Genomic DNA, 27,773 nt, shown 5'->3' with positions numbered 1-27,773 from the left:
TGCTCCCGATCAGTGGCAGGTGCATTCTCACTCAATCCGACAGCTCCACCAGCATGTATTACATCAACAATCAGTGTGGCACGAGGTTTCCACCGACCGTAACCTGGCAGTCCAGATTTGGGTGTGGACCCTGGAGAACAACATGCACCTGACGGCAATCCATCTCCGGGGTAGGCCAACCTAGAGGCGGGCAGGGTCAGCCGGCTGGGTGCGGACAGCTACGAATGGCAGTTGAACAAGCAGATGCTTCAGGAGATCTTGAACAGATGGGGTCATCCTCAGGTGGATCTCTTCACCACCTGGTCCAACAGGTGGTGCCCCCAGTTTGCGTCCTGGCAGGGACAGGGCTGGGGCTCTATGGGCAGCGCGATGCAGATAGCGTGGAACAACATGAACGTGTATGCTTTCCCTCCCACTCCTCTAGTCCACAGGGTAATCTGCAAGATCACGGAGGCCCGGCACCTCCGTATCATTTTGATAGCTCCGTGGTGGCCAGCAAGGCCATGGTTCTCGGAACTACTCAGCGTGTCGAATCAGGCCCCGGTGCAACTTCCACTGGGCCCCAGCACACCTCTCTCAGCAGGGAGGCATGGTCATCCACCTCGCCCCCCCGAAATTAGCCTTTGCAGCTTGGTTTCTGAACAGGTCACACTGAGGCATCTGCACCAGGCACAGGCCAACCTGGACATTATACAGGGGGCTAGGAGCAATGCTACCAGGAGCCAGTGCAAAAGCAAGTGGACTAGGTTCGATCACTGGTCCGAATCAAGGAATATCGATCCCTTGACCTGCACGTTGGACGACGTGCTATCCTTCTCAGCGCACCTCGCTCACTCAGGGGTGCAGGTAGACACATGCCACACATATTTAGCGGCCATTGGAGCCTACAGTAACTCGGAGGAAGAGGTCTTTTCTTCTTCTAATCCAGTATTTAAAAGACATTTGGCGGGCCTTAGCAGGCTCTATCCGCCTATCAAGAAGCCACACCCAGTGTGGGACCTCAAAGTGGTCTTGGGCACACTTGCACATAAACCATTTGAGCCTATGGCATCCACAGACATTAGACTAGTCACCATTAAGACAGCCCTCCTGGTGGGCCTTACCTTGGCAGGCCGAATCGGTGAAATCCAGGCGCTGGTGGCTTCAGAGCTTTATACTACTTTCTCCAAGGACAAGGTGGTGCTTAGAACTCACCCTGCATTCCTGCCTAAGGTGGTTTCCTCGGTTCACCTAAATGAGGAGATAGTGTTACCAACTTTCTTTGCGGACCCCAAGGATGACGCTCAGAGGGTGTTGCACTGTCTGGATGTGGGACGTGCGTTGAGATACTACCTGGACAGGACCAGGAGCTTCCACAAGTCAGACGCGCTCTTTGTCATCTTTGGTGGGTCAAAGCCTGGCTGTCAATCCTCTAAGGCTTCCATAGCAAGGTGGATGGTTACGGCTATCAAGGAAGCGTACGAGGGGCAGCACAAACCGCTTCCAGCAAATCTGTATGTCCACGCAATCGGAGCCATGGCTGTTGCGTTCCAGAGACACGTCCTGTGGCAGGTTATCAGCAAGGCGGCTAAATGGGCTACGCCCTCGGCCTTCAGCAAGCACTACTGCTTGGATGCCGGCTCCAGGTCGGACGCCACATTTTGTCAGGCAGTGTTTAGGAAATTGTTTTCCTAGCAGAGCACCTCTCCACCCTGGAGCTACATTCAGTTGTGCTTGCCCATACAGTATGGAAGAAAGGAGACGAAACGTATCAGTAATATGAAGTTACTCACCGTAGTGACCAACGCACTCCTAGTCCACAGTCCCCTTTCCTCCATACATCCCACCATCCTCTCCCCTAATAAAACTGGTGTCATTAGGCACTGTTAGTATTGTCGACGCGTCAAACGGGACTAAGGAGGGGCACCGGTGGGCTGAGTCAGGGGAGCACATACTCCCAGGGCCGTGCCCCCACACACTTCTAAATTGAAAAGGCGAAGATGATATTTTTCTGGTGAAAAAGTTTGTCTCCCGTCCCTAGCCATACAGTATGGAGGAAAGGGGACTATGGACTAGGAGTACGTTAGTCACTACGGTGAGTAACTTATAATTATCTGGCCCAATTTCATGCCACATATTGTGAGCCCTTTTTCTTGTTTAAATGTATTGCATACCAGGGATGTTATCTGGTTAAGATCTAAAATGCTGCCCGATAGTCTTATAGTTTTTGCAGTAACATGCAGGCAATTGAAACACCACATCATCCAATCATTTATTGCCCTAAGTTATAATTGATTCTATAGGGTACCTTAAACCTCCATTTGAGAAGGAAAAGCCACCTGCATGTGCCCATCTATGTACTGGCATCGCCGCTGGCTCAAAGGTCTCTCTAATATTAGTTCAGGTTGCTAAGTAGTATCTTAGACCTTAAGACCTAGAACCAGGAGGTTTCCTCTTTCTTCCTGATGAGTTCAGATCTTTGTAGGATCTCTGTTGCGATAATGGTTTGCATTTATATAGATCAGGACGAGCAAAGCTGAGAATCCTGCCTTCAAGCATTTTATTTATCTTCCTTTTATGTAATTGTGTGAGAAATGTATTTCTTTTTAAAAGACTGATGTACTGAGCTTAATATCTTGTGTGTGTGTGTGTGTGTGTGTGTGTGTGTGTGTGTGTGTGTGTGTGTGTGTGTATATTTCTGAGGCTTGTGGAATCTGCTTAGATCACATGCTGTGCATAGGCCGACATCTAGTGGAAGCTGCGGAGTATTACAGTTTGTTTTTCGAAACTCGAAAATGGGCGTCGACACAGGCGTGCCAGTAATACTATCCCTAGTGTGACGTCCACTGTACCCAAGATCCCTCACGCGTCTAGGATCCTCAGATTGTTTTTTTCCGCCATACTTGTCGGAAGCATCTTGCGGAGTCCCCTGGCCTTAGCCATACTTTTGCTAATTATTGAAGTTAAAAATTATTTATTGACATCCTTCCCCACCCCAACATCGACCCTCGACGACGGCTGGAGAAGACATTGACCGTCGCCTGCTGCACGACAGATCTGGGCCTCGGAAGGCCGCTGGCCTCGGCCCGGGCCTAGTAGGCCGCTGGCCTCGGCCCTGCAAGTAGGGACAGTGGGGGTGGTACATACTCTTCACTCTTGGTATATAGGTACACCTTATATATTTCCTACACTCACCAGCCCGCTGCCTCAAGGTGCGTATGGAGGGTAACCCTTTCCAATTCTGCCCCAAGTGCAACCGCAAATACCCTTGGGTCGACAGGCACGCCACGTGCAATCTCTGCTTGCCGAGGGACCACCCCGAAGCGAACTGCAGAGCGTGTAGTAGGTTTAAGCCTAAGACACTTAAGGACCGTTCGACAAAGCGTTGGGCCCACCACGCCAGGCAGGCGGCCATGGCAGCGGAGGGCACCTTCAGCGATGGCAGCGACGCCGTACTTTCGGACGGCGAGGGCATTACGGCGTCGAAAGACTGCCGAGCGCAGGTCCCCGACCTTGGAAGGTTGTCCGGCAGGGCGGCTATGGGGAAGACCCCCGGCGACGCAAGCGCTACACACCCTACACACACAAAGCACACTAAGTCCAACCGAACCTCGACGACGTCGACTTCTCGGAAAGAGGCACAGATAGAACGGTCCGACTCGGTGTCCTCTGGGCGCTCTCGATCGAGATCGCCTCATGACGCAAGACAATCATCCACTCTTGCCAAGAGTGCCTCGCTCCCTAGATTAAAGGAAGTTCGATCGTCGGAAGACGAAGACGACTTCCACCCCCAGGCCGCGCTCCAGGAGACCGAGGCCGCAGTTAACACCAGCGAGGCCCCACGCTCGAAACACACAGATACCTCTCCCGACCCTCGACGCCAGGCGTCGAAAGTCTCTGGGGCCTCCAAGGGGCAGGGAAAACATTTTTCCACGCACTGGGAGGGGGGGAAACAGCGGAAAGCACAGCCTTCCACTCCTAAGCAGACAGACAATCACAAATCTACTGGGACATCAACATCCAGCAAGGGTACCCTTGTTAAGTCCTCTAAGTTGCCTACTAAATTCATACCCTGTTCCAAAGAATGGTCCAGTGAAGACATAGACAGGGTCATGTCAAGGATGTCTTCCTTAGCTGATTTTTATGACAAAAACCCAGAACATTTCCTCTCGTATGACCCTCAAGGGGCCACACCCTCAGGCTCCTCTGATCCTATCCCCCTAAGTAAAAAGGCCCGGTTCGAAAGACCTGAACCCTTAGAGGTGCAGCATTATTCTACTCCATACTCTACTCCACACCCCAGATACCAAGGACAGCCTTTCCCTGAAAGGGACCAGGAGTTTGAAATTATGGAGGAACAAACCGGGACTGAATACTATGCGGATGATTAAGACCTGGAGGAGGTAGAAGATGAGCAGGAAAATTACAGAGTAATTCCCCGGTAGAGAGCGAAGCCCCAGTTACCGACTCGCCAGTTGATAACCAGCCCCTCCTTAATGAAGTTCTCGCTCGCGCAGCAGAACATTTTCACATCGACACCCACGGTGTACAGGAGGAAAGGGACTTCGCAGAAGAGTTGGTGGGAGAGAGGAGGCCGGTCGCTCAGACCATCCCTATCCTTAAATCCATCCAACGTAGAATAGACCCATCCCTGGTGAATCCTAACCTCACCAGAGCCGTCAACCCCAGAGTTGAAAAACTTTTTCGGGCAGCCCAGTCTGACCCTCTTTATATAAGAGGACATCTTAAACCAGACTCCCTAGTGGTTACCAACACTCGGAAGAGGGCTGGGACACCCTTATCGTCGTCAGAAGCTCCTCCCGACAAGGAGAGCAAAAAACTGTACGGGTTTGGCAGGAAGGTAGCCTCAACGTCCGCCTACCAAGCAAGGATTGCAAACTCCACCACCCTGTTGGCAAGTTACAACTGCCATCAATGGGAAGAGGTCGCGGCGCTCATAGCCTCTGCTCCTGAACCGTTAAAGGGCCACTTGGCTCGGATCTCGGCAGAAGGGAGAGCCGTGTCTGGTTGCATATTAAAAGCAACTTTCGACGCAGCGGACAACGCAGGAAGATTGATAGCAGAAGGTACTGTTATCAAGAGACATGCGTGGTTACGGCAGTCGGGGTTCAAAACAGAAACCCAGGCTTCATTAATAGACAAGCCGGTGGAACCCGATCTATTGTTTGGGAAAGCGGTAGAAGACGCACTTAAAAATGCCAAGGACGAATACGAGACTCTCAAATCCCTTGGCCAGCTTACCAACAAACCCCCTAACCAGAGGGGGAACAGTAATTTTCGTCGCCCACGCGGCCAAAATTCACAAAGAGGCAACTATGCCCAAGGACAGGGTACACAATGGAACAACAACCAGCAGTCTACCCAAAGTTACGGCAGGGGTAACAAGAGAGGTCGTGGAAGAGGCAGAGGCAGCCCCAACAAGGGAGGTGGCACGCCTCCACCAAAGCAGTGACGCTCAGTTCAGGGTCCCTTCTCACGCAACCCCAGTAGGGGGGACGCATTTCCAACTTCACCCAGGCTTGGGAAGGGATCACCTCAGACAGATGGGTGCTGTCAACAGTGTCCACAGGATATTGTATAGAATTACTGCAGCATCCCCGGAACCACCCTCCACGACAAAGAATACACTCCTTAGAACATCAGAAGATCCTTCTCGAGGAGATCGCCATTCTGCTAGAAAAGGACGCGATAGAACTCGTCCCAGGACACCAGGTAAACAAGGGTATCTATTCAACTTACTTCCTTGTGCCAAAGAAAGATTTGACAATGCGCCCAGTATTGGACTTGCGGCCTGCCAACAAGTATGTCAAGCCCCAAAAATTCCGTATGACCACGCTACAAGAGGTAATCCCCCTCCTAAAAAAGGGGGATTACATGGCAACCTTGGATATGAAAGATGCTTATTTTCATATTTCCATGCTCCCAGCGCACAGAAAATACTTGCGCTTCAAGGTGGACAGTCGCCACTACCAATTCAAGGTACTGCCCTTCGGGATAGCTTCAGCACCAAGGGTATTCACCAAGGTACTGGCGGTGGCAGCTGCACACCTACGCAGGGAGGCAATCCCAGTGTACCCTTATCTGGACGACTGGCTCATAACGGGGGAAACCCCAGGAATTTGCAGGTCAAACATTCAGAGGACTATCGACCTCCTCCACGAATTGGGCTTCTCTATCAACGAGAAGAAGTCAAGTCTGGTGCCAAGCACCTCCAAACAGTTCCTAGGAGCAATCCTAGATACTCAGAAAGGGTTGACCTTCCCTTCGGAAGAGAGAATTCGGAATATACTACTGCAAATCCCACATTATCAGTCAGGTCAACAAATAACGGTACGCAAAGCAATGCGGTTACTGGGCATGATGGCGTCATGCATTTACCTGGTCCCCCACGCGCGTCTTCGCATGCGTCCCATGCAGGAATGGTTGGCGAAACAGTGGTCTCAGGCAAGTGGTCAGTGGGACGATCTAGTGGTCGTTTCGCCAACACTCGTACAGAGCTTACACTGGTGGACAAGAGAGAATCTCGCAAGGGGAAAACCCTTTTACGATCCCGAAGTACAGGCAGTGGTGACTACAGATGCATGCCTGACTGGGTGGGGAGCTCACCATCTCCACCACACAGCTCAGGGTCTCTGGTCTCACTCAGTAGCCAAGAACCACATCAACCTGCTAGAGCTTCTGGCAGTATTCCGAGCGCTTCGGGCGTTCGAGCCCCATCTGCTAAACTTGTCGGTGCAGATCCAGACGGACAGCACGACAGCCATGTTCTAGCTGAACAAACAAGGAGGGACTCGTTCGCCAAATCTGTCCAAGCTTGCCCAGAAAATCTGGATATGGGCACTCAGACGGAACATCTTCCTGTCATCACAACATGTTCCAGGGGAGCTCAATTCCCTAGCGGCTGCCCTAAGCAGAGACTCCCTCCCAGAAGAACACAAATGGGTCCTTCACAGAGATATCGTAGAAGATCTCTTCTCTCAGTGGGGTTTCCCCACTATAGACCTATTCGCCACAAGCCAAAACAAACAATGCCCAAGATTTGCATCCAGGTTCCCCCAGCCAGACTCCCAAGGGAACGCCCTGTGGATGAACTGGTCAGGGATGTTTGCGTACGCTTTTCCACCAACTCCTCTCATCAGGAAGGTGGTGTACAAGATGAACAAGGAATCGATGACGCTCATCCTAGTTGCTCCCATGTGGGCGAGACATCCGTGGTTTCCACACCTACGCAGGATGGCGGTGTGCGAACCCATCAAACTCCCAGCCTGGTACAACCTACTGTCCCAGCAGCAAGGTCAAACAGTGCACCAGGAACCCAACTCAATGAACCTGGCAGCATGGCTCCTGAGGTCATAGAGTTTGGGCATCTCAATTTACCACAGAGGTGTATGGACATCCTAAAAGAATCCAGGAAACCAAACACAAGGCACTGTTACTTTGACAAGTGGAAGAGATTTGTTATTTGGTGCCAGAATAAACAAATCAACCCAGTTGATTGCACTCCTTCCAATGTTGTAACATACATGCTCCACCTGCTGGACGCAGGTTTGGCTTTTAACTCTCTGAAGGTACACCTGGCAGCCCTCTCGGCTTACACCACATCCCATAACAAAGTATCGTGGTGGAAAGTACCAGTAGTTAAAGCCTTCATGGAAGGAGTAAAGAGAGAGACTTCACCCTCCTATTTCGAACCCACCGCCAGGATGGGACCTCAATGTGGTGCTAGCTAAGCTCATGGGCCCCCCTTTCAAACCCATGCATAAAAGTAGTCTCAAACACCTGACTTATAAAACGGCCTTCTTAGTAGCCATTACCTCTATAAGAAGGGTCAGTGAAATTCAGGCTCTGTCAGTGCAGGATCCTTTCTTTACTATCCACAAAGACAAACTGGTTTTACGCACACACCCTAGGTTCTCACCTAAATTTATATCTAAGTTCCATGTAAACCAGTCCATCGAGCTTCCGGCTTTCTTCCAGAACCCGCAAAGCTCAGCTGAGGTGAAACTACACACCCTTGATGTGCGTAGGGCGGTCCTCTACTATGTAAATAAAACCAGACCGCTAAGGAAAACAGATCAACTGTTTGTCTCCGTAGCTACAGGCAGAGAGGGGGATCGCGTCTCTAAAGGCGCGATCTCGAAGTGGATTATCAACCGTATACAGCTGTGTTACTCTCTTTCTGAAAAAACTCTGCCTTTTACGCCAAGGGCCCATTCTACTAGAGGCATTGGGGCCACTCTGGCTTTCATTGCAAATGTTCCCCTCGACACCATTTGCAAAGCAGCTACTTGGAGCTCTATTCACACTTTTACTCAGCATTACTGCATTGACACTCATTCCAAGACAGGTACACAAGTGGGACAAGCGGTTCTAAGACACCTGTTTGCTCATGACCCTTCTCACATCCCACCTCCTTCTTCTGGTACTGCTCGCTAATCTATGCACAGCATGTGATCTAAGCAGATTCCACAAGCCTCAGAAGGGATACATTACTCACCGTAATCGTATTTCTGATGCTTGTATCTGCTTAGATTCACATGCGACCCACCCTTCCTCCCCTCCGAGAGAAGGCGCATGATTGCTTGTAGTCTTACCTTTCTGTCTATCTGCTTGGATTATCTGTACTCACGCTACTCCTCATGCTTCCTCATGTCAGAAAAAATACAATCTGAGGATCCTAGATGCGTGAGGGATCTTGGGTACAGTGGACGTCACACTAGGGATAGTATTACTGGCACGCCTGTGTCGACGCCCATTTTCGAGTTTCGAAAAACAAACTGTAATACTCCGCAGCTTCCACTAGATGTCGGCCTATGCACAGCATGTGAATCTAAGCAGATACAAGCATCAGAAATACGATTACGGTGAGTAATGTATCCCATATATGTGTATATATATATATATATATATATGTGTGTATATATATATATATATGTGTGTATATATATATATATATATATATATATATGTGTGTGGGCTTGTGTCTTCGCATATGTTCTCTCTACAATTCCACACCGTTTTTCCAATCTGCACAAAAATTTGCTCAGCCCCCTATTCGGACCCTCTGGACATTACTAGCAACATAACTATTGGACACCCCACCCCTTTCCCCGAATTTCAGCAAATGTGTACATTTGTGGGTGGGTTTGTGCCTTTGTGGATGTTCCCTATACAATTCCACACTGTTTCACCAGTCTGCACCAAATGTTGCACAGTTACCTATACCTATGAGGGACCGAAAACCTGGGCAATGCCAGGTTTATCAGCTAGCAAATAGACCCAAGTACTCGATGGAGCCTGGGGAAGAACAGAGTGCCGAGATTCTGAATGGATATAAGACCTACTCAGTTCGAAATGCTGACCTGGAATGCCAGAGGGGGTGCAGCGTGAATAGGGAGCAGTCTCCAAGGAGCCAGAGTGAGGTACTCGACTGCAAGCTGATGGCCGTGTTTTAGGAACTGCTTGTTCCCTTGTTCCCTTGGGTCGTGTGCCGGTCCCAAGGGTGTCAGAGGCGCAGGTGGTGAGACCCTGACCTTGACCCAAGCAACTAGAGGAAGACCGCTTGCCAGTGCTGCGCTTACCGGTGAGTCATGAAAAAAAGAAGAGAGAAACTCAGTAGCGTGAGGATGGCTGGAGCGGAATTGAAACATTGTTGCAAGCAGCATGAAAGTAAAGAAAGTTTAAAGGAAAGTGTATTGCAAGTGTTGCGAAAGGAAAGAAGACAGAAAGGAAGCATGGTTTAATCGCTAGAGGTGCAGAGTCAAAAGGAGAATTTAACTTTAAAAAGATGTTCGATCCGCAGAGACAAGAAAAGAAGCAAATTGTAAAGTGAAAGAAACTGGGTGCAAGCGACCCAAAAGCAAAGGTGCAAGTGTGCACAACAAAGTAAGAAGTGTGCAAGAGGCACAGTAAATTGAAAAGGAGCAGGAAACAAGTGCATGTGTGCACAATAAAGCTGAAAGAAAGGTTGAAAGGCATAGGAAGTGTGAAAAGGGGTGCAGGAAACCCCAACGCAGGAAAGTTAAGAGACTTGTGAAAGTAGAAAAAAAGGTGAGGGGTTCTTCATCAGAGTGGTTGTGCTAAGGACGAGCAAAAAGATCCTGGCGTTATGGAAAGTCTCTGATACTACCCATGGAAGAACTGTGATTAACAAAGGGCGCATCCTGTGACAAGCGGAACCTTTGCGTTACATAAAAGGTGCCTAAGCTTGGGGAAGGGAACCCTGAAAGGCCTACAGAGTTATTGGAAGCTGAACTTTTGTGTATTGCATCAAAGGGGCCTAGGTTTTGGGAAGGGAACCCTGAGAAGCCTATGAGGAACTGTGTTGTATTCGGTTTGAAACTTGGAGGAATTGAAGCTTGGGGAAAGGAATCCCAAGGAACCAGAGACCTTGAAAGTTGTTTGAAAATATTGCAAGAACCCTGTGGAGAATGTTTCACAAACAACCCATTTTGGTTGTACTAATTTTTTATGACTGGCAGAACTACACCTGGTGGGAAAACCACCTGAAAACAGCCTTGGTTTTTATTTCTTTTTGGAACCACTATTTCTTTTTTAAGAGGTCTTCCTGCCACATTTTGTCAAAGAGTGAGGGCAAACCTAGGTTTAGACAGACAGATTTTTGTTTTGAACTTGCAGACTGGCCTTTAGAAACATCAGTTGAGGGATTAATCCCTTTCGAGTTAGGTATTACACCAACCCCAGAACTTTTATTAAAGGTTTTCAAAGTGTTGAGTCTGTGTCTCTCTTGATACTTGCCAGTCCCACAGTACCCTTTGATTTCGTATTGGAATCTTTTGGCAAGATGATGTCCATAACAACCTTTTGGAATTGGACTGCCATTTGCATCATCCAAGTCATAAACGAGGACCTCAGTCTCATTAATTAGGATATTAGCATCATTTGTTGGGCACAATAATTTGCCAGATTTCCTATGTTTAATCGGAGGAGAAATGAGGGAAGGAGCTTTTCTTTTAGACATATTTAATAAGAATGAATAAAAATAGAATAGCAAGGGTAACCTTGACGAGTAAGACCTCTAAAAGCAACAGATGGTTAACCAGGTGTTAAAGTGCAGGATTTTTAAAAAAAGCATGAGGACAAACATGCAAATTAAATACCAAAATATTCCAAAAATGTTCCTAAAAGGTATTAATACTGTAGGTATATAAAGTTTAAAAGATTCGCTGAAGTATAAATACTTCAAAATAACCCAAAGGGATTAATACAGACTTGGGTAAACCTTCGTATAATAGCCTATAAAGTAGAATATTGGAGCGCAAAATGCTAAGTCTACTGAATATAAAAAGGATGATGCAAAAAACAAATGTTGCAAGAATCCAAAAAAGTACAGATTCCTAGACATTGTGAGCAATCAAAGTACCTAGAATCTAGTTTGTCTGTTTAGTGACCTAATACATCAAAACGGCAAACCTGAACACTGCAGAATGCTGATTCGGGATAGATGAGATTGAGTGCCCAAAATCTGACTCCCCGACCTACGGCAGGGACCCTTGTATGGTAAGTTGCTCTGCATGGCAAAGGTCACACTGCCTCGAGCGGTGACTCACCGGGGACTGCCGGAGCCTGTCCTTCACGTCTCCAGGGTTTTAAGGATGCCAGGGCTCTGGTCGTAGGTCCGTGGGCAATTGTCATCCAGGAGACTGCCTTAACGGCTGCCATTCGAGCCTGCACTCTGAGGATGCTGGGGCTCCAAACAGGTCCTTGGATATAGTTATTTGGGGAATGTAGTTGTCCAGGAGACTGCCCTTGACGCCTGATCTTTGCGCATGGACTCCGCGCCACGGAATGGTTTTGGGAAGGCCAGGGCTCCACATGGGTCGTTTGGTTATAGATCCTCAGGCAATGAGTCGCTGAGGACACTGCCTTTTGCACAATGCGCGCCGTCCCACAGAATGGTTTTGAGAATACTGATGCTCCACAAGGGTCTTTGGTCATAGATCCTCGGGCAATGCAGTCATCGAGGAGACTGCTGGAGACTGCCCTTGACGCCTCCCTTTGACCCATCATGTCCAGAAGAACTTGGGAATTCTTTGGGGATGGAAACTGGCACACCCAAAGTTTACTAAAAGCACTTGGCCTCATGTCAGTCGTGAATCCACCAAATGCATGCCCTGTATCTGTGTGGGAGGATATACAATATTAACTTGATTATACATAGTTTAAGCATGTAGCAATTGTTTAAAAGTGTTTGCTGTGAATATAGCCCTATTGCAAACCACAAGGTGAGGTCAGACCACGATAGCTATCTGGGGCGACAGCACAATGAACAAAGTGCATGCTAAACATGCTTGCTGGCGTGGTTTTTTGGAGGGTGTTCAGTGACCATTTTAAGTTATTTCACTGCACTACTTTTGACTATTTTGCATGAACCATTATTAGTATAAGTTTGTTTGTTTTGTTTATTTGTAATACGCACCAGACCCATGGGTGTCAGGGTGTGAGGACAAGGAAGTCTTCGGCTTGCATAGTTACAAGTTGCAATACAAAATATAGCATAATTTACAGGATTACATATATATTACACAAATATACAAGGATGGGATACAGTACAAAGTATCATGTTAGTTACAGTAAGGGTCACCACCTGCTTGTGATGTAGATTGTAGGATACCAGGTAAAGGGACAGGGGAAATGCAAGGGGTATATTGCAGGTGTGTGCTGTTGTAGCTGTAAATAGAACATTTAAGCTAGGTTGTTTCGGTGGGAAGAGAGGAGGTTGAGCGTAAGTGGCTAGTCTGGGCTTAAAGATCCACATTACATGAAGACATTTTAACCCAAAAAAATCCACGTCTGCACTACTGAAACCGTTTCTTTCAAAAGGAATGATTTGACGTTTGTGAGTGTGTTCTACTATTTCATTGTATACTGATCAGATTTGAATCTCCCAGTCCAAAGCCTCGGGGATTTCCACAAAACATTTAGAAATACACATTGACAAGCAGGCGTACTGAAGTCAAATCTATTAAGGATAGATGAAGATGATGGATCAAAGTTTCTCCACCATAGATTCACATGCTTTGAATATTCCATGTTGTGAGGCTGGGAATCCTCAGTTACACACTTCCTACTTAAACACTTAAACTAAAGAAAAAAAAACAGATGTGTTTTGCTTTCTATCCACCTCTTTATGGGTGGTTTTGGTACCATCCAATGGGGGATTTGAGTACTGAATCCCACCCCTAGAGGCTGTGTCCAAATTCTAAATGCACGCCGTGCTGGAAGGAGTCATTGCACCTTCCAACAAGGAGAAATTATTCTACAACTGGATTTATCTAGAGACATTTTTCATTCCAATAAGTGATAAGTAAATAGTATCTCTCACACACAGGCATTCCAGAAAGGGCTTGTTTCATGTGTGGTCTGAAGAATGTTTATGAAGTGGATAGACCTGAAGACTGCATCTATTGTTTATACCCTAATCCTAGTTAATATTGATATAGATCAAGGCTTCAGTGTGCCAAAATGCTGAGGAATAGTCACGTGCACCTGGCCTGTCATGTTGGCTTGATGAGGGCACGTTCCTCAGGGTCAGAGTCTTCAAGGAGTGTGGTGACCATTGGATGTAGAGAGACCTCATCTGCCTAAAAAAAATCTAGGCCCTAAGAAAGGCCACATAAACTAGAGAAGAAGGGGAAACTTAGCCCAATGACAAAAGGGCAAAAATCCTGCCAATACTGCGACGGATTAACGAGCGTTGCATCTACCAAGCCTGGACCGCAATCGCACAAGGTGTTGACGGCGGACCCATCAATGGTGGGGGCCTTGTTGAAGTCTGGAAAATACTGATGTCCTGCTTTGCTGCCTTTTGGTCTGCAAGTGAAAGACTTTACGAGCTTTTTCAAACTAATTTGACACGTACTGGATAGCCATACTCTAATTTAAAAAGAGCAATAATCCTCCCCCAAACCCATATCATGTCTGGATTTACCAATGTATAACAATATGATGATTGCCTGGAGAATGGCAACAATTGTCTGACATTGTCAGTGTGGCAACTATGGCATACATGTATCTAAACACGAGTAAGATAAATGTTTATTGAAAAGGTGTTATATTGTTCCCCATACAGTTTCACTAATGTGATCTTCAATGACAAATGCAGAGCTGTTTTAGGCGAAATGGGTGTAGAGTTATGGCCTTCTGGTAAATGTTACATTAGTGCAAAATGATTTTACTAATAAGTGTCTTGCTGCCATTAGTGAGCATATCTACTAAAAACAACTTTGTATGAATGTGCCAGGCTTGTCCGCTATAAAGTATTTCAGACATTCGAGGGGATTGGGTCCTCCGACGTATTCCATATCTTTGGGCCTCATTACACGGATGGTGGTAAGGGTTTACCGGTACCAGTATTTTACCGGTACAGGTAAATCCTTATCGTCTTACTACGAGGTCCCTTTGTGGGTTGGGGAATTTAACGCCTGCTTTTTGCAGGCGGTAAAAACCAACCCGCAAAGGGACCAGGGAGCTAATTACGGTACCGCAATTGGTACCGTAATTAGCGCCTTCCCCATTCCCATTGAGCCCTATGGGGCAAAAATGGGAATGGGGAAGGGCAATGATGGAAGGGGGAATTAGCGCCCCGCCAACCTTGGAATAGGGCGGTAATTCCCCTTTCCACCAAGGCGGTGCCGGTATTTTACCTGCATGAACCATGGCGCTAATAGCGCCATGGTTCACCGCCATCCGTGTAATGAGGCCCTATGACAGGTAATGTCCACAGCTGTGCTGCTTCGGAAAATCTTCGGCGTCTGCGTCCTGCATCGATGCGCCGTCCCCGAGGACCTCCTCCGACGGCCGACGTCACCCGATGTGATAAGTAGGACGCACGACGCCTGTAGCCTCAGTTCCTTTTTTTCCGCAAACGTATTCGCTTCATGAATCTCGGTACGCCTCGACTCTTTGGAGTTTGCTGTATTCTTCTTGGTTCGTTTAACCTGTTCAGTTTTTGTGAAGACCTGTTCGTGGCGATGTCTACTTCGTCTTCAACCCCGCGTCCGGGCTTCAAGAAATGCGGGGACTGTGGGTCCAAGATGTCGGTAACGGAATCGCATGACGCCTGCCTCTGGTGCCTCGGGGAGGCCCACGATACGGACGACTGTGTCGACTGCCAGTTGCTCACGGCCAAGGCCTTGCGGGAACGCAAGAAGAAGCTGTCGGTAGGTCGGGTGTCTAAGCCCCTGAAGTCGAGGTCTACGGGGCTTTCGACGGATGACTCGAGAGGCGACTCTCCGCGTCATCGTCAGAAGTCCAGTGAGTCTCCTTCCAGGAGTCGGTCTCGCCACTCCTCCGCCTCTTCGAGGCATTCCAGGAAGCGCTGGCATCGGTCACCTTCCCCGCACTCTTCCGAGGACTCCGCCCGTCGGCGGGTCGCTTATCTCACCATGCAAGCGACACCGGAGGAATGGGCTTCCTTCGGGAAGCAGATGTTAGCGATTCTTGAATCGCAGGGCACCGGTCCGTCCGCGCCTCCGAGTGGGATCGGTCGGCACCGGTCGAGAGTCACCGCTCGTACACCTTTGGGCTCGGGTGGTCGGCACGGCTCGCGGAAAAGGTCCCGCTCGGACAAGGGTAGCTGTTCTCGCCATGCCCGTTCCAGGTCCCGGTCCTCGACGCGCTCAAGACCGCGTGATCCTGTGCCGTCTTCAAAGAAGACGTCGACGCCTGTGGCCCCGAGGTCGTCGACGATTTCTCTCGAGGCTCTGCGTCCGAGGGGGTCGTCGACGCTGTCGGCGCCTAGGTCGACGAGAGACACACTCGGAGCTCCGGCTTCGAGGCCTGTGTCAACGCCGTCGATGCTGGCGGCGCTGCAGCTGACGTCGACGCCGACTCGTTCGGTGCCCTCGACGCCTTTCGAGGCAGTGGTGTCGGAGGGGCCCCGTGGCACCCCAGAAAGGCTCTGGCTAAGGTCAGGCATAGCTTTGGTCCCCAGGTGTCTTCCTCTCACTGCCTGGAGTACATTTCAGAGGGTGATGAAGGCTCTGATGAAGGCTTGGTTCCGGTTACGGTGCCAGATGAGCTTCTCTTGGGCCATAGCCAGTTTGATGACCTGAGGCAGTCACTGGATGATGCCAGTGGACTGGACACCTCTCTGGAGGTGGAGTTTTGTAGGCCTGAGCCTGGCACTCATGCCAATTTTTCATACCGGCGCCTTATGTCTCGGGTCTCCGAGTACTTGGGATGGTCGGCTCCCCCAGGGGAGTTCGTTCAGGATGATCTCACGGACATCCTTGATCTTGGTCCCCCCCACTGACCCAGTACTGCCGTTTCATATGGCTCTGCAGAGAAGGGTGGCAAGGGCTTGGACTGCTCCGGAGAGTCTCCCGGCAGTGGGCAAGTCTTTGTCGCGAAAATACCGTCCAGCCAGTAGCGACCCCTGCTACTTGTCCAGGCACCCCACTCCGGAGAGTTTGGTCGTGCAGGCGGCTACGGCCCCGGCAAAGCAGGCGCCATATCCTACCATCCCTCCGGATAGGGACGACAAACGTTTTGACGGCTGTGCGAAGAAAGTGTTTTCTTCATGGGGTATGGCGCTTCAGGCGGCCAACTCCATATGTGCCTTGTCTCGTTTCACACACACTCTGTGGAACTGTGTTGCATTAGCGGCTGAACATATTCCCAAAGGGGACGAACGGGATGGTTTCCTTGCTATGGTTCAGGATGGCAAGGATGCCATGTGTGTGGCCGTTCAGTCGGGTTTGGACATGGCAGATTGCGTCAGCCGGTCCATGGCGGCGAGCACCGTAATACGCAGGTTTGCGTGGTTACGGAAGTCTGGGTTCGCTCCTGATGTGCAGTCCCGGCTCCTCAACATGCCCTTTGACGGTGAACATCTTTTTGGCAGCAAGGCTGACAAGAGCCTTGAGAGGTTGCAGACCTCCAAAGCTGCAGCGAAGTCGTTGGGCGCTGCAGTTCGACAACCTCCGCCCTTTCTTCCTAGGGGACAACAATGGAGGGGAGGTTCCTTTCGCTATTACTCGTCCTTAAGTAAAGCGAGAGGAGCTAGCAGTCAGAGGCCACCGTAAGAGTGCCAGAGGTGGAAAACAGGGTACTTGAGGTTCCAAGGCCGCTCGGGCAGTTGCCTCTTTGCCCTCAGGCAACGCCGCAGCCGCTACCACTCAGTCATGAGGCCAGGTCCCATGGTTCGCCGGTTGGGGGAAGGCTGGCGCAGCATCTTGTAGAGTGGCGAGCCATTACTTCAGATGTGTGGGTTCTGGAGATCATAACCCACGGCTACTGTCTTCCCTTTCGGCAGAGGCCTCACGACAATCCACCTGGGAACCTCTCTTTGAAGAGTCTGGATCCGCTCCTTGCGCAGGAAATTCAAGCCCTGCTGGAGAAAGGCGCCATAGAACTGGTGCCTGTAGCGGAGAGTAACAAGGGATGGTATTCCCCTTATTTTTTGATTTCGAAGAGAGACAGGGGATTGAGACCCATCATGGACTTGCGCGGTTTGAACAAACTCCTCATGAAGGACAAGTTCAAGATGGTTACTCTCTCTCAAGTCCTCCAGGCCCTTCAACTTCAGGACTGGTTGGTGTCTCTCGACCTCAAGGACGCTTACTTCCATGTGCCGATCCATCCCAAGTACAAGAAGAACCTGAGGTTCGTGTTTGGCGACTCGCACTTTCAGTTTCGGGTCCTGCCGTTTGGATTGACCTCCGCCCCAAGGGTTTTCACCAAGCTCATGGTGGTGGTGGCAGCACATATCAGGAAAGGGGGGGATTCACGTCTACCCCTACCTGGACTATTGGTTGATCAGGGGGAGCTCTCCCGAGCAAGTCCTGGATCATCTGTCCGTCACCTGCCATTCCCTTCACAAGCTGGGCTTCTCCCTTAATTTAAAGAAGCCCCATTTGACACCAACACAGCGGCTCCAGTACATCGGAGCAGTGCTCGACACATCCCTGGGGCAGTGTTTTCCTCCCCAGGTGAGGGCTCTTCAGATTCAGCAGATGGTGCACAAGTTTCAGCTTGCCCAGAATCTCCCAGCGTCCGAGTTCTTGAGACTGCTCGGCTTCATGGCATCCTGCATTCTTTTGGTGCCAGAGGCTCGTCTGCGGATGAGATCTTTGCAGTGGGCACTCAAGCTCCAGTGGTCTCAGTCCTCCGGCAGGCTGTCGGACCCTGTTCAGGTGCCGTCCTCGGTCACCCAGGACCTTCTGTGGTGGGCCGTCGAAGGCAATCTGATGAAGGGGGCCCCATTTTGGCTGTCCTGGCCGGAGGTGATGATCGTGACGGACGCATCCCTCACGGGGATGGGGAGCTTATGCCAACGAGTTGACAGTCAGCGGTCGTTGGTCTCCGTCGGAGTCCAGACTCCATATCAATCTGTTGGAGCTGAGGGCCGTCAGGCTTGCGTGCGAGGAAAGAGTGTCCTGATTCTAACGGACAACACGGTGGCCATGCACTACCTCAACAAAAAGTGAGGGGGGGGGCAGGGTCACTTCCTCTGTGCAGGGAGGCGATGCAGCTAGAGTTCTGGGCCATCCAGCAGGAAGTTTCGATCTCTGCTGTTCATCTGGCCAGTGACGACAACGAGACGGCGGACGCTCTGAGCAGGCAGAGCACGATCTCTCGGAGATTCTCCTGGAGATCTTCGCCCTTTGGGGGACCCCTCAAGTGGATCTCTTCGCCTCCAGTGTCAACCGGAAGTGCGAAAGGTTCTGCTTGTGGGAATTTCCTCCAAAAGGAGCCTTAGGAGACGCGTTCGTGGTGGAATGGTCATTCCCACTGCTGTATGAGTTTCCTCCAGTCCCCATCATCCCGCAAGTACTGCGGAGGTTACGGAGGTTCGGTTCCCGGATAATCCTCATTACTCCGGCGTGGGCCCGGAGGACGTGGTACCCGGACCTTCTCGACTTGTCCATCTGCCCTCCACATTGTCTTCCCTACGTTGTCTTCCCTACCGAGACGATCTGCTCTCACGGGAGGGGGGTCAGGTTCTCCATCCAGAGGTCAGATCCCTCAACCTTCACCTTGGCTTCTGAAAGGTTGAGGTATAAGGATTGAAACCTCCCTGAAGACATGATGGAGGTGTTTCTCTCGGCCAGGCGGCCGGCAACAGTCTCTGTACCGTTGCAGAAAGTTCTGCGACTGATGCAGAGTTAAGAATGTGGATCCTTTTGAGTGTGACATTCCCATGGTTCTGTCTTCTTTTTTGCTTTCCTTGGCCCACAGGGGCTTGCAAGTGGGGACCATTAAAGGTTACCTGGCGGCGCTGTCCATCTTTAAGCGCTCGTCTGAAGAATGTCACTATTTTAAGATTCCTTTAATTTCTCAGTTTTTGAAAGGGCTCACTAATGTGTTTCCTCCATCACCTTTTCTGGTGCCCGCTTGGGATTTGAACCTTGTTCTTAAGTTTCTTATGGGTGCTCCGTTTGAGCCTTTGCATTCTTGCCCTTTGAGACTGTTAACTCTGAAAACTGTGTTTTTGGTTGCGGTTACTTCCGCTCGCAGAGTGAGTGAATTACAGGCACTTTCAGTTAAGCCACCCTTCACTGTGTTTCATAAGGACAGGGTTGTCCTTAGAGTTCGTCCTTCCTTTCTTCCGAAGGTGGTTTCGCAATTTCATTTGAGCCAGAAGGTTGTTCTTCCGGCGTTCTATCCTCCTCCACATCCTGGTAAGGAAGAGGAGAGGCTCCATAGGCTTGATCCTAGGAGAGCGTTGAGCTTTTATATTTCGCGCATCTCCCGGGTCAGAGTGGACAATCCACTTTTCATTGGTTACGCTGGAAAGCGTTTGGGACAAGCTGTAACGAAACAGACTTTGTCTCGTTTGATTATTTTAGCTATCTCCGAGTGTTACCGCTTGGCGGGTAAGGACCCTCCGGCTTGTTTGCGGGCCCATTCTACCAGGGGAGTGGCTGCGTCTTCTGACCTGCAGAGGGGTGTTCCTATTAGTCACATCTGTGATGCAGCCACCTGGGCTTCAGTACATACTTTTGTACATCACTACTCCCTCGATTCCATCAGAGGGCAGGATCTGGCCTTTGGCAAGGCAGTGCTTTATTCCGCAATTTGATTGGGCATGCTAAATTTGTGTTCTAAATTCTTTTCCCACCTCCTTGCTTGGTACTGCTTTGGGAGTCTGACATAGATACGGAATACGTCGGAGGATCCAATCCCCTCGAAGAACAAGTTACTTTCTTACCTGGTAACGTTCTTTCGATGGGATGGTCCGACGACTTATTCCATATCGCTCCCTCCCTACCTTCCCCGCTGCAGAATTTCTTTTGCGATTGCAGCTTGCGTTCCGCAAGGCCTTGTGTGTCTGACTGGCAGAAAACTGGTGGCACACGTTCGGGGGGGGGGAGGGGGTGGCGGAAACTACAACTGAGGCTATGGGCGTCGTGCGTCCTACTTATCACATCGGGTGACGTCGGAGGAGGTCCTTGGGGACGGTGCATCGACCTAATCGACACAGACACCGAAGATTTTCCGAAGCAGCACAGCTGTGGACATTACCTGTCATAGATATGGAATACGTCGTCGGACCATCCCATCGAAAGATCGTTACCAGGTAAGAAAGTAACTTGTTCTTTGCATCCACCCACCCCAAGAACATTGAACTAGCTCATAAATATGGGTTCCCTTTTGATAATGATACATATTGTATTGTGCTTGTCATTTATATAGCACCTTTTACTCTTAGTATAGTTTCAATGTGCTGGTACTGGGAACGCCCTTGGTAGACCCAAGTCCAGAGTGCTGGAGGTCAAGGAGTAAGATTAGGATGCGTGTGGGCATTTGTCCAAATAAGGCTTAGCAGGGCTAGCCAGGCTCTGGTAGAGGGCAACCCACGTGGTCAGGCTTGTGGATGGGTGCTGAGAGGAGTCGTGTGATGGCGTGAGTTCTAGATGATTGCTATGTGTTTAGCATGCCAAAATTCGTCATAGGTCTTCACTGCATTCTGATGTCAGAGATGTTGAGATGTAGTCTGCTAAATACTTCACTGGAATAAATGAAAACCTGGGGCAAGTCATTGCTTTTTTGACATTAACTTAATATTGTCGATGAATGGGATATGAAACATAAGAGAATTTAGGAAGATTGACATAGTTGGGTGCCAGGAGGAACAGTGAGATGGTGTTAGCACTGGTGGTCTATTGCATTGTGATGTCAACATGCTATTATGGCTTGGTGTATGAGTGGGACAGGTTTCGTATTAGCGAGTGACAACTTTACTTAATGATAGAAAAATCAAAGTGCTTGTGTGACACATGGCTACTACTGAAATATAATATACCATTTGTAGGTCAATTAGTAACACATGCAACAAGTAACAAAAGTAAATCAATAAGTGGCTCAAACCTTTTAATAAAATGTTGGCATTACTAGTTGTTGATTGCCCTAATATAATATAGTCTGTTACTCACCATATAGCACAAATGAAGTACCTTGATTTAGCTTCAATATTTTCTCAACCGCACTATTTCAAGTTTATTGCACTCTTCCATACAAGCAAATACTTGGAACTCTAGTCATAAGAGCAGCGCGTTCTGAGTTACCTATCATGATAGTCGTCCTTTCTGGTGGTTATGATGTTGAACAGGAATGTCTAGAAGTGAACTGCAGGTATTTTCATTACAAAGTGTGGAACACACCAGAAGTCAAGCTTCGAATATGGTCTCCTTTTGGTGGTACTTTGGGGACTGCGCTTCTGACTTTTTTTTTGTGTCATGATCCTTTTCCTGCTACTAAAAGTTATCTCTGATAGCTCTGCTTGTGGCACTGGAAATGGAAAACCTTCAGCTCTTAAGGTCACTGAGACCTAGTTAATTGACTGATCCTTAAGAGGTAAAATGGTCAAAATATTGATACTTTGAAAAGGTCACCATGTGGTGTCCACATGAAAATCCGGAACTGGGACTGTAGACCACATGGCTCTAAAAAAGATGTCCATGCTGCAGAATTAGTTTTTGTTATGACCTTTTTCAACTGCGTTGAATGCTAACATGATGAGGTGCAGTAGTGACCAGCTAGACAAGGAAAGCAATGATTTGCATTTTAAGCATATGCTACTTTTGTATGCATTTAACTTGAATTAACAACACGTTTTAAATGATTGGCTAATTGCATACAGTTGCTTTCAACTGTATTTGCAGAATTTGAAACACAGGTCTAGATCTAAGATAGAAAATTCATATTTTAAAAATATATGATCTTTTTCGCCATGTGTTATACTGACATGATTTTGTGCCTTCTTTATTAGGACAGCTGGTGGAATTCCTGAACAAAGCAGAGACGAAGGGTCCACTGTCATGTGACACACTATTGAAAGTATTCTACCAGACGTGTAGAGCAGTACAACATATGCACAAACAGAAGCCACCTATCATTCACAGAGATCTCAAGGTAAGTGATATGATTTTAGAATTATCCCAATGTCTGTCATGGGTGAAAATTATGTCCATTCTTATTGGTGTTATACCTTTGTGGTCAAGTTCAGAAACATACCACTTTGAGTAAGGAAGAACAAATTATAGAGTAACATAGTCTTTTAATGGTGATTAGGGTCCCTCTGTAAGATATATTCTGGCTGTTCTGAATGCTCAGTTAATCAGATATTTCTGACACTTCTAACACTGTTCTAATGCCCAATGAGCCGCCTCTTCTTCCCATTAGGCAGTGTACTGAACTTGCTCCAGTGGGAGATCCCAGTTTGTGGGAAATATTTCATGCTTCTCCTTAGTCGTACAGATAAGTGGTGTACCAGCCACATTTACTCCCTCCAAGTAGAACAATAGAGGGTCAAAATAAAAACTGGAAACGCATCATAGCCTGGCCTCCCCGAGTTCACCCACAGGTCTGCAGAATGGTGGATCATTGGTTGGCAGTACTGCCACAAAAAGAAGCTCCATTGGTATGACTGCCTGGTCTCGGGAGGTGAATATATATATTTTAATGTGCATGAATATCTCAGTGCAAAGAACTATTCATTCTAAAACATTTCTGTTTTAGAGTTAAAGCAATATTATTACTCTCTTATGAGATACTCAAGTTGGGATTGGGACTTGCTCCCTAAAAAATCCTTTTACTCAAGGCTTTAAAAATGGGGAGTGAAATGCTCACAGTTCGGAAATCTGGAGAACTGCTTCTTCAGTATTGGATCCCTTATGGATTCACATGTCTTCAATTCTTTCCGATAACACTCAAAATCTTCAGAAGATTTATAAAGCGGTATTACCATACACAGAAAAAACCCAACTGCAGGGTGACTGACCAAGCGTCCTCTTTAAGGGCACTCGGGAGCAGTGATCCTCTGGGGAGGACAGCGCCATGCAATGCTACACTCGCACAGGCACCACAACCATATTTAAATCTTCAAGAAGAGGGAGTTGGGAACTTTGATGATGGACGTAGGACCTGAGGCTGCAGTCTAGCAGTCATTGGAGACCCTCCAGCACAGAGAACTAGAATTTGCAACCACCCGATAGCAGGTGTACACACTGGAATTCCCTTTCCCCAATGATAGGTTGGAATGAAAGGCTTAGGCCCTACATAAACCAAGTCTCCCACTACAAGTGGGATTTGGGACAACGGAGGCTGGTGCAGGAGCCAGAAGGCTTTTGGAGTGTGCTGAAAGGAGGAGTGTGGAGAAGGAGACGGGAGGCGAGGAGTTGGAAGGAAAGTGGGGGAGACGGCCCTGGTAGAGGTTGGTGAGGGTATGGAAGTTAAATGCATTTAGGAGGTGGGAAAAGAGCAATGAGATGTTTTAATACTCTCAGGAGGACAGTTTGTATCAGAAGAATCGTATGTAAGATTAAAAGGAGGAAATTACAGGGTTGTTGTTGGTGAAGGTAGTAGTAGTATTTAAGTAGGAGGTTGGCAGAGTCTAGGATAAGGTCAGAGGTTTGCTGGAGTAGGTTGGCAAGTTGAAGGAGGAAGTTAGTAAAAATCCAGACCTGGAGACTTGTTGGAGGCAGTTGGGGATTTGTTTGAGGATGTTGTTGGAGCAAGGATACAGGAGAGTGTAGAGGAGGTGATAGTAGGAGAGTTCAAGGTGGTTGATATTCATGGGAGACACCAAGGAGGTAAAGGAGGAGAGTATGAAGGAGGCAGTTTGCAGAAGAGTAAAGAGATCTTTATGGAGGAAATGGAAATGGCTGTATTCTGTGGTGCTGTTATGTTATCCTTGAAACGTGTATTGCAGGTCTAGGTGTTCTCAAGACAGTTTCTGCATTTCTATTTACCAGAGAAAGCTGCAGAGAACCATATGCGTTGCAACCCTCCATTTAGTCGGGTAAGACCCTGTTGGTTTCTTAGCCTTCACCCACTTGGATCCAGCCTTTCCTCTTGCTTGCCCGCTCTCCTCCCTTGTCCGCTCCCTCCCTTGTTACTGCGCTTAAGGGTTCCACACCTTTTTCTTCTGTCAGCTGTTCCAGTTTCCTCATTGTTAGTTGCTGCCTTCCTTCTTTGTTTTTTTCCCTTTTCCTTCGCTTCCCTTCTACCTCTGGGGACGAGAACCTTTTTCATTGAACTTTTCCGTTGACATACTGTAGAATCAGATACTTTGATCACTGCCAGTAACAGCCGGCAAGGATCTCTACTCTTGGCATATAGGACCTCCTACAGCATGTATTTTTTTTTTTCAGCCTGCACTTTTTCCCCAACACAAGCACATATCCACCTGTGTCCTCTGTTTCTGGCCTGTATAGATAGAAAGGTGCTGTGGCTACTGGGTATGGGAGGGACATCCCTTCCTCTACAAGGAAAGCTTGGCATCAAGGAAGGGACAGACCCCAAAGGAAAGAAGACAGCTAAGGTGTCTCAAAAGAAAGTGTGTGTCATGATCTCTGCTTCCAAAAGATCAGGACTTGCCCGACTCCCTTGGAAGCAGACCCATAACCCCGGTTCCGAGTGCCAGCCAGCCCCAATTGGGACCTTTTGGACCCTGTCCTGGCGCCAGTGGCACCAGGCTCATAAAGATGCCCAGTCCCAGCGCTGGAAGCGCCGGGCTCATAATGCTTGGGTGGACTTACCTGCAGCAGACCATGCTGCTTACTTATCTGCCAGTTGAACCCCTGATCCTCTTCTGTTTGGGACTACTTTTCCTGTTGGGTGGGGCAGGAGCCACTCCCTAGGTTCAGAACACTGAAACTCTTCTGGAAAGCAGGAACTCTTTTCTTACCTAGGCGTGGCTGTGGAAGGAGACACCTAAGCACTACAGGAGGCTATTTAAACCACACCCGATGGATGAATCTTGCTTTGCGTTATTCTGCATTCTCTGCAGCAGAACGCTCATCGTGTCTTCTGCTTCTGATCCTGGGCTTAAGGGAATAAAGGCTTACCATCCTGGAATCCAGTCTTCAGCAGCACCTGTAAAGACAAAGAAAGAACAGTTTAGCACTACGGTCTTCAGTGGCAGCGCATCTCTTACCTGGTCCATCGGCTGTCACCAACGCCCCGCGCTGCATTCCGGCATCTGAAAGACAAAGGCTTACCTACTCTTCGCATGCTCCGGAGGTCTTCGCACTGCATTCCGGCATCTGAAAGACAAAAGCTTACCAGCTCTTCACACGCTCCTGAGACCTTCGGCGCTGCATCCCGCATCTGAAAGACAAAAGAAGGTGCGTTTAAAGACATTGGGCAACTTTATTACTCACGTGCCATTACTCCTTCCCACGCCGAATCCAGTGGGTATTCCAGCACCCTTCAGCTTCTCTAAAGCTCTGAACTTGTACCTGCAAGATAAAAGGGACAGTTAGTGCGCATTGTGAAGCAGGCTACAAGCGCTTACTTACGTGCTTCCAGGCGCTTCTATTCCTCACGCGGGTTCGATCCTCGACTCTCATCAGCCCGCCATCCGCCATCGCCGGAACCCTGCAAAACAAGAGATATCATTACAAAAGACTTTTAAGACATTTGAAGTGCCCAGAACTTACCGTTCGTGCAGTTAACGACGGACAGCAGTCCTCTGAGGTTAAGAGGCCTGCACCCTTAGCCAGTGAAGAAACTGGTTACGGCACCCTACCCCGAGGCAGATGGAGAGCTCGGCGTTCACTTACCTAAGGTGAGGGCGTTAACCTTTGGGGTTCTACAGGAGAAGAGAAAGGGAAGAGGAGAGAGGCACCCAATAACCCTAGTTCATTAATCCCATATTTTCTATCTGCAGACATCTTACTCTTCGAGTCAGACATACAGTGCACAGAGGTCCAGCCCAAAGAGCCAACCGTGTGTTACACATCACCTTTGAAGATACGGCATTCACCCAGTCAAGACCGGCGCCTCTGCGGGAATCAGGTGAGCGTTACAGTGTGACCCTGAGACTGTGATTTGTGAGAGATTGCAACGCAACTTCAGGAGCTCATACAAGCAGTTCAACGCTTGTCCTTGGAGGCCCAACAATTGAATGCCGAAAACACCAAGCTGAAACAACTGTTCTGATGCTTGTTAATCTGCTTAGAATCACATGCTGTGCATATGGTCCGACATCCAGTGGTAACCGCAGAGTATTGCATCTTGTCTTTCGGGGACCGAAAGGTGATGTCGGCATAGGCGTGTCTGTAACACTATCCCTATCGTGACGTGTGTAGTACCCAAAATCCTTCACGCGCCGTGGTACTTCAGATTGTTTTTTTCCGCCCAGATAACTGGTCGCCTTATAGCGGAGCTCTTACTAGAGACATTGTTTATCTTTACCGAATTGTCGGTTTGTTCCCCGTTAAGTCACTTCGCCAATAAGAACATCTTCGACGAAGACTACGGAGGAACAGTCTACGGCTGTGGTTTTCGGCGCCTAAGATCCGGCGGCCGGATTTTCCACGTGGTCGGGCCCTGTGGCCGACCTATACAATAGGGAGTGGGGTCGGGTGGCCATATTGTTTAGTATGTCTTTCCTCCTTTCCCTTTCGGTCTGGTCATCCTTCCCTTTTGCTATGGAAAGGACTCCTTTTAGATTCTGCCCTAAGTGTAGGGTCAGATATCCTTGCAAGGACGAACACAGGATGTGTAATGCCCGTCTCCCCCTAGAGCACGATGAGGAGCGGTGTGCAGCATGCAAACTCCTTCGGCCTAAGACCCTTAAGGAGCGCCGTGTAAAGCGGTGGGCTGCATACGGTATGTCACAAGTGGAGCCCGCCCTCCACCTCCCCCACCGCCACGCCAGCCGAAGGTGACGGGGATACTTCGTCTGACCAAACGTCCAACGCGGATGTTATAGACCTTGAGGCGGACACTTCTAGATCCGCCACGCCGTCCTCGACCCTTCCAGGCTTGACTCTGGTCTTGCTACAGGGACTACACCCGGCGACAGGGGTGTACAAGCACATCGTGCTAAGCACACAACCCCGACGCCTTCGTCGAAAAAGGCGAAAGCGCCAGCGGGGCCGCCGAAAACTTTGTGGCTTACCTCGGCTCCAAAGCTTTCCCTGCATCCGCAGCAGCGTATTGCGACTGGGCAATCAAAACAAACCAAGGGCGCTACTCCTAAACCCACACGCGTCGGCCTCAGTAGGCCCGAAAACTACAGCTAGGCCTCTACCCGGAAAACTGACCGCTAGGCCTCCTGGTGCCGTGGACAGTTTTTCTACTGCCAACAAATCATCGGAGACTTTGTCCCCCGACGATTCTGCGACAATCCAGAGTAGCATCGGAAGAATCGCAGCAGCGGTGGGCCTTACTCCGGTTCCGCCTAAAGTTATGGGCCAAGCCGCGGAAAAGATTTCGACGGATTTGATCCTCGTTTCCGATGAGACTTACGTAGATAGTCAAGAGCCCCTCTCCGACACCTTGAGAGGTTCCTCGTG

At 48.9% G+C, this 27,773-nt stretch overlaps 1 protein-coding gene across 1 annotated transcript in view; it reads left to right on the top strand.

The window, feature by feature from the left end:
• Positions 1-27,773, top strand: part of GAK (cyclin G associated kinase) — a 2,243,070-nt gene that overhangs the window by 214,669 nt on the left and 2,000,628 nt on the right. Inside the window, exon 5 of the mRNA XM_069626358.1 lies at positions 22,238-22,380. Coding sequence (XP_069482459.1) covers positions 22,238-22,380 — 143 coding nt within the window. The remainder of the gene's footprint in view (positions 1-22,237; positions 22,381-27,773) is intronic.

The sequence above is a fragment of the Ambystoma mexicanum genome, chromosome 6p (genome assembly GCF_040938575.1).
Source record: "Ambystoma mexicanum isolate Mex_15411 chromosome 6p, UKY_AmexF1_1, whole genome shotgun sequence".
Lineage (NCBI taxonomy): Eukaryota > Metazoa > Chordata > Amphibia > Caudata > Ambystomatidae > Ambystoma > Ambystoma mexicanum.
Note: the sequence above shows the minus strand (reverse complement) of the source record. Positions and strands in the feature narration are given on the sequence as shown.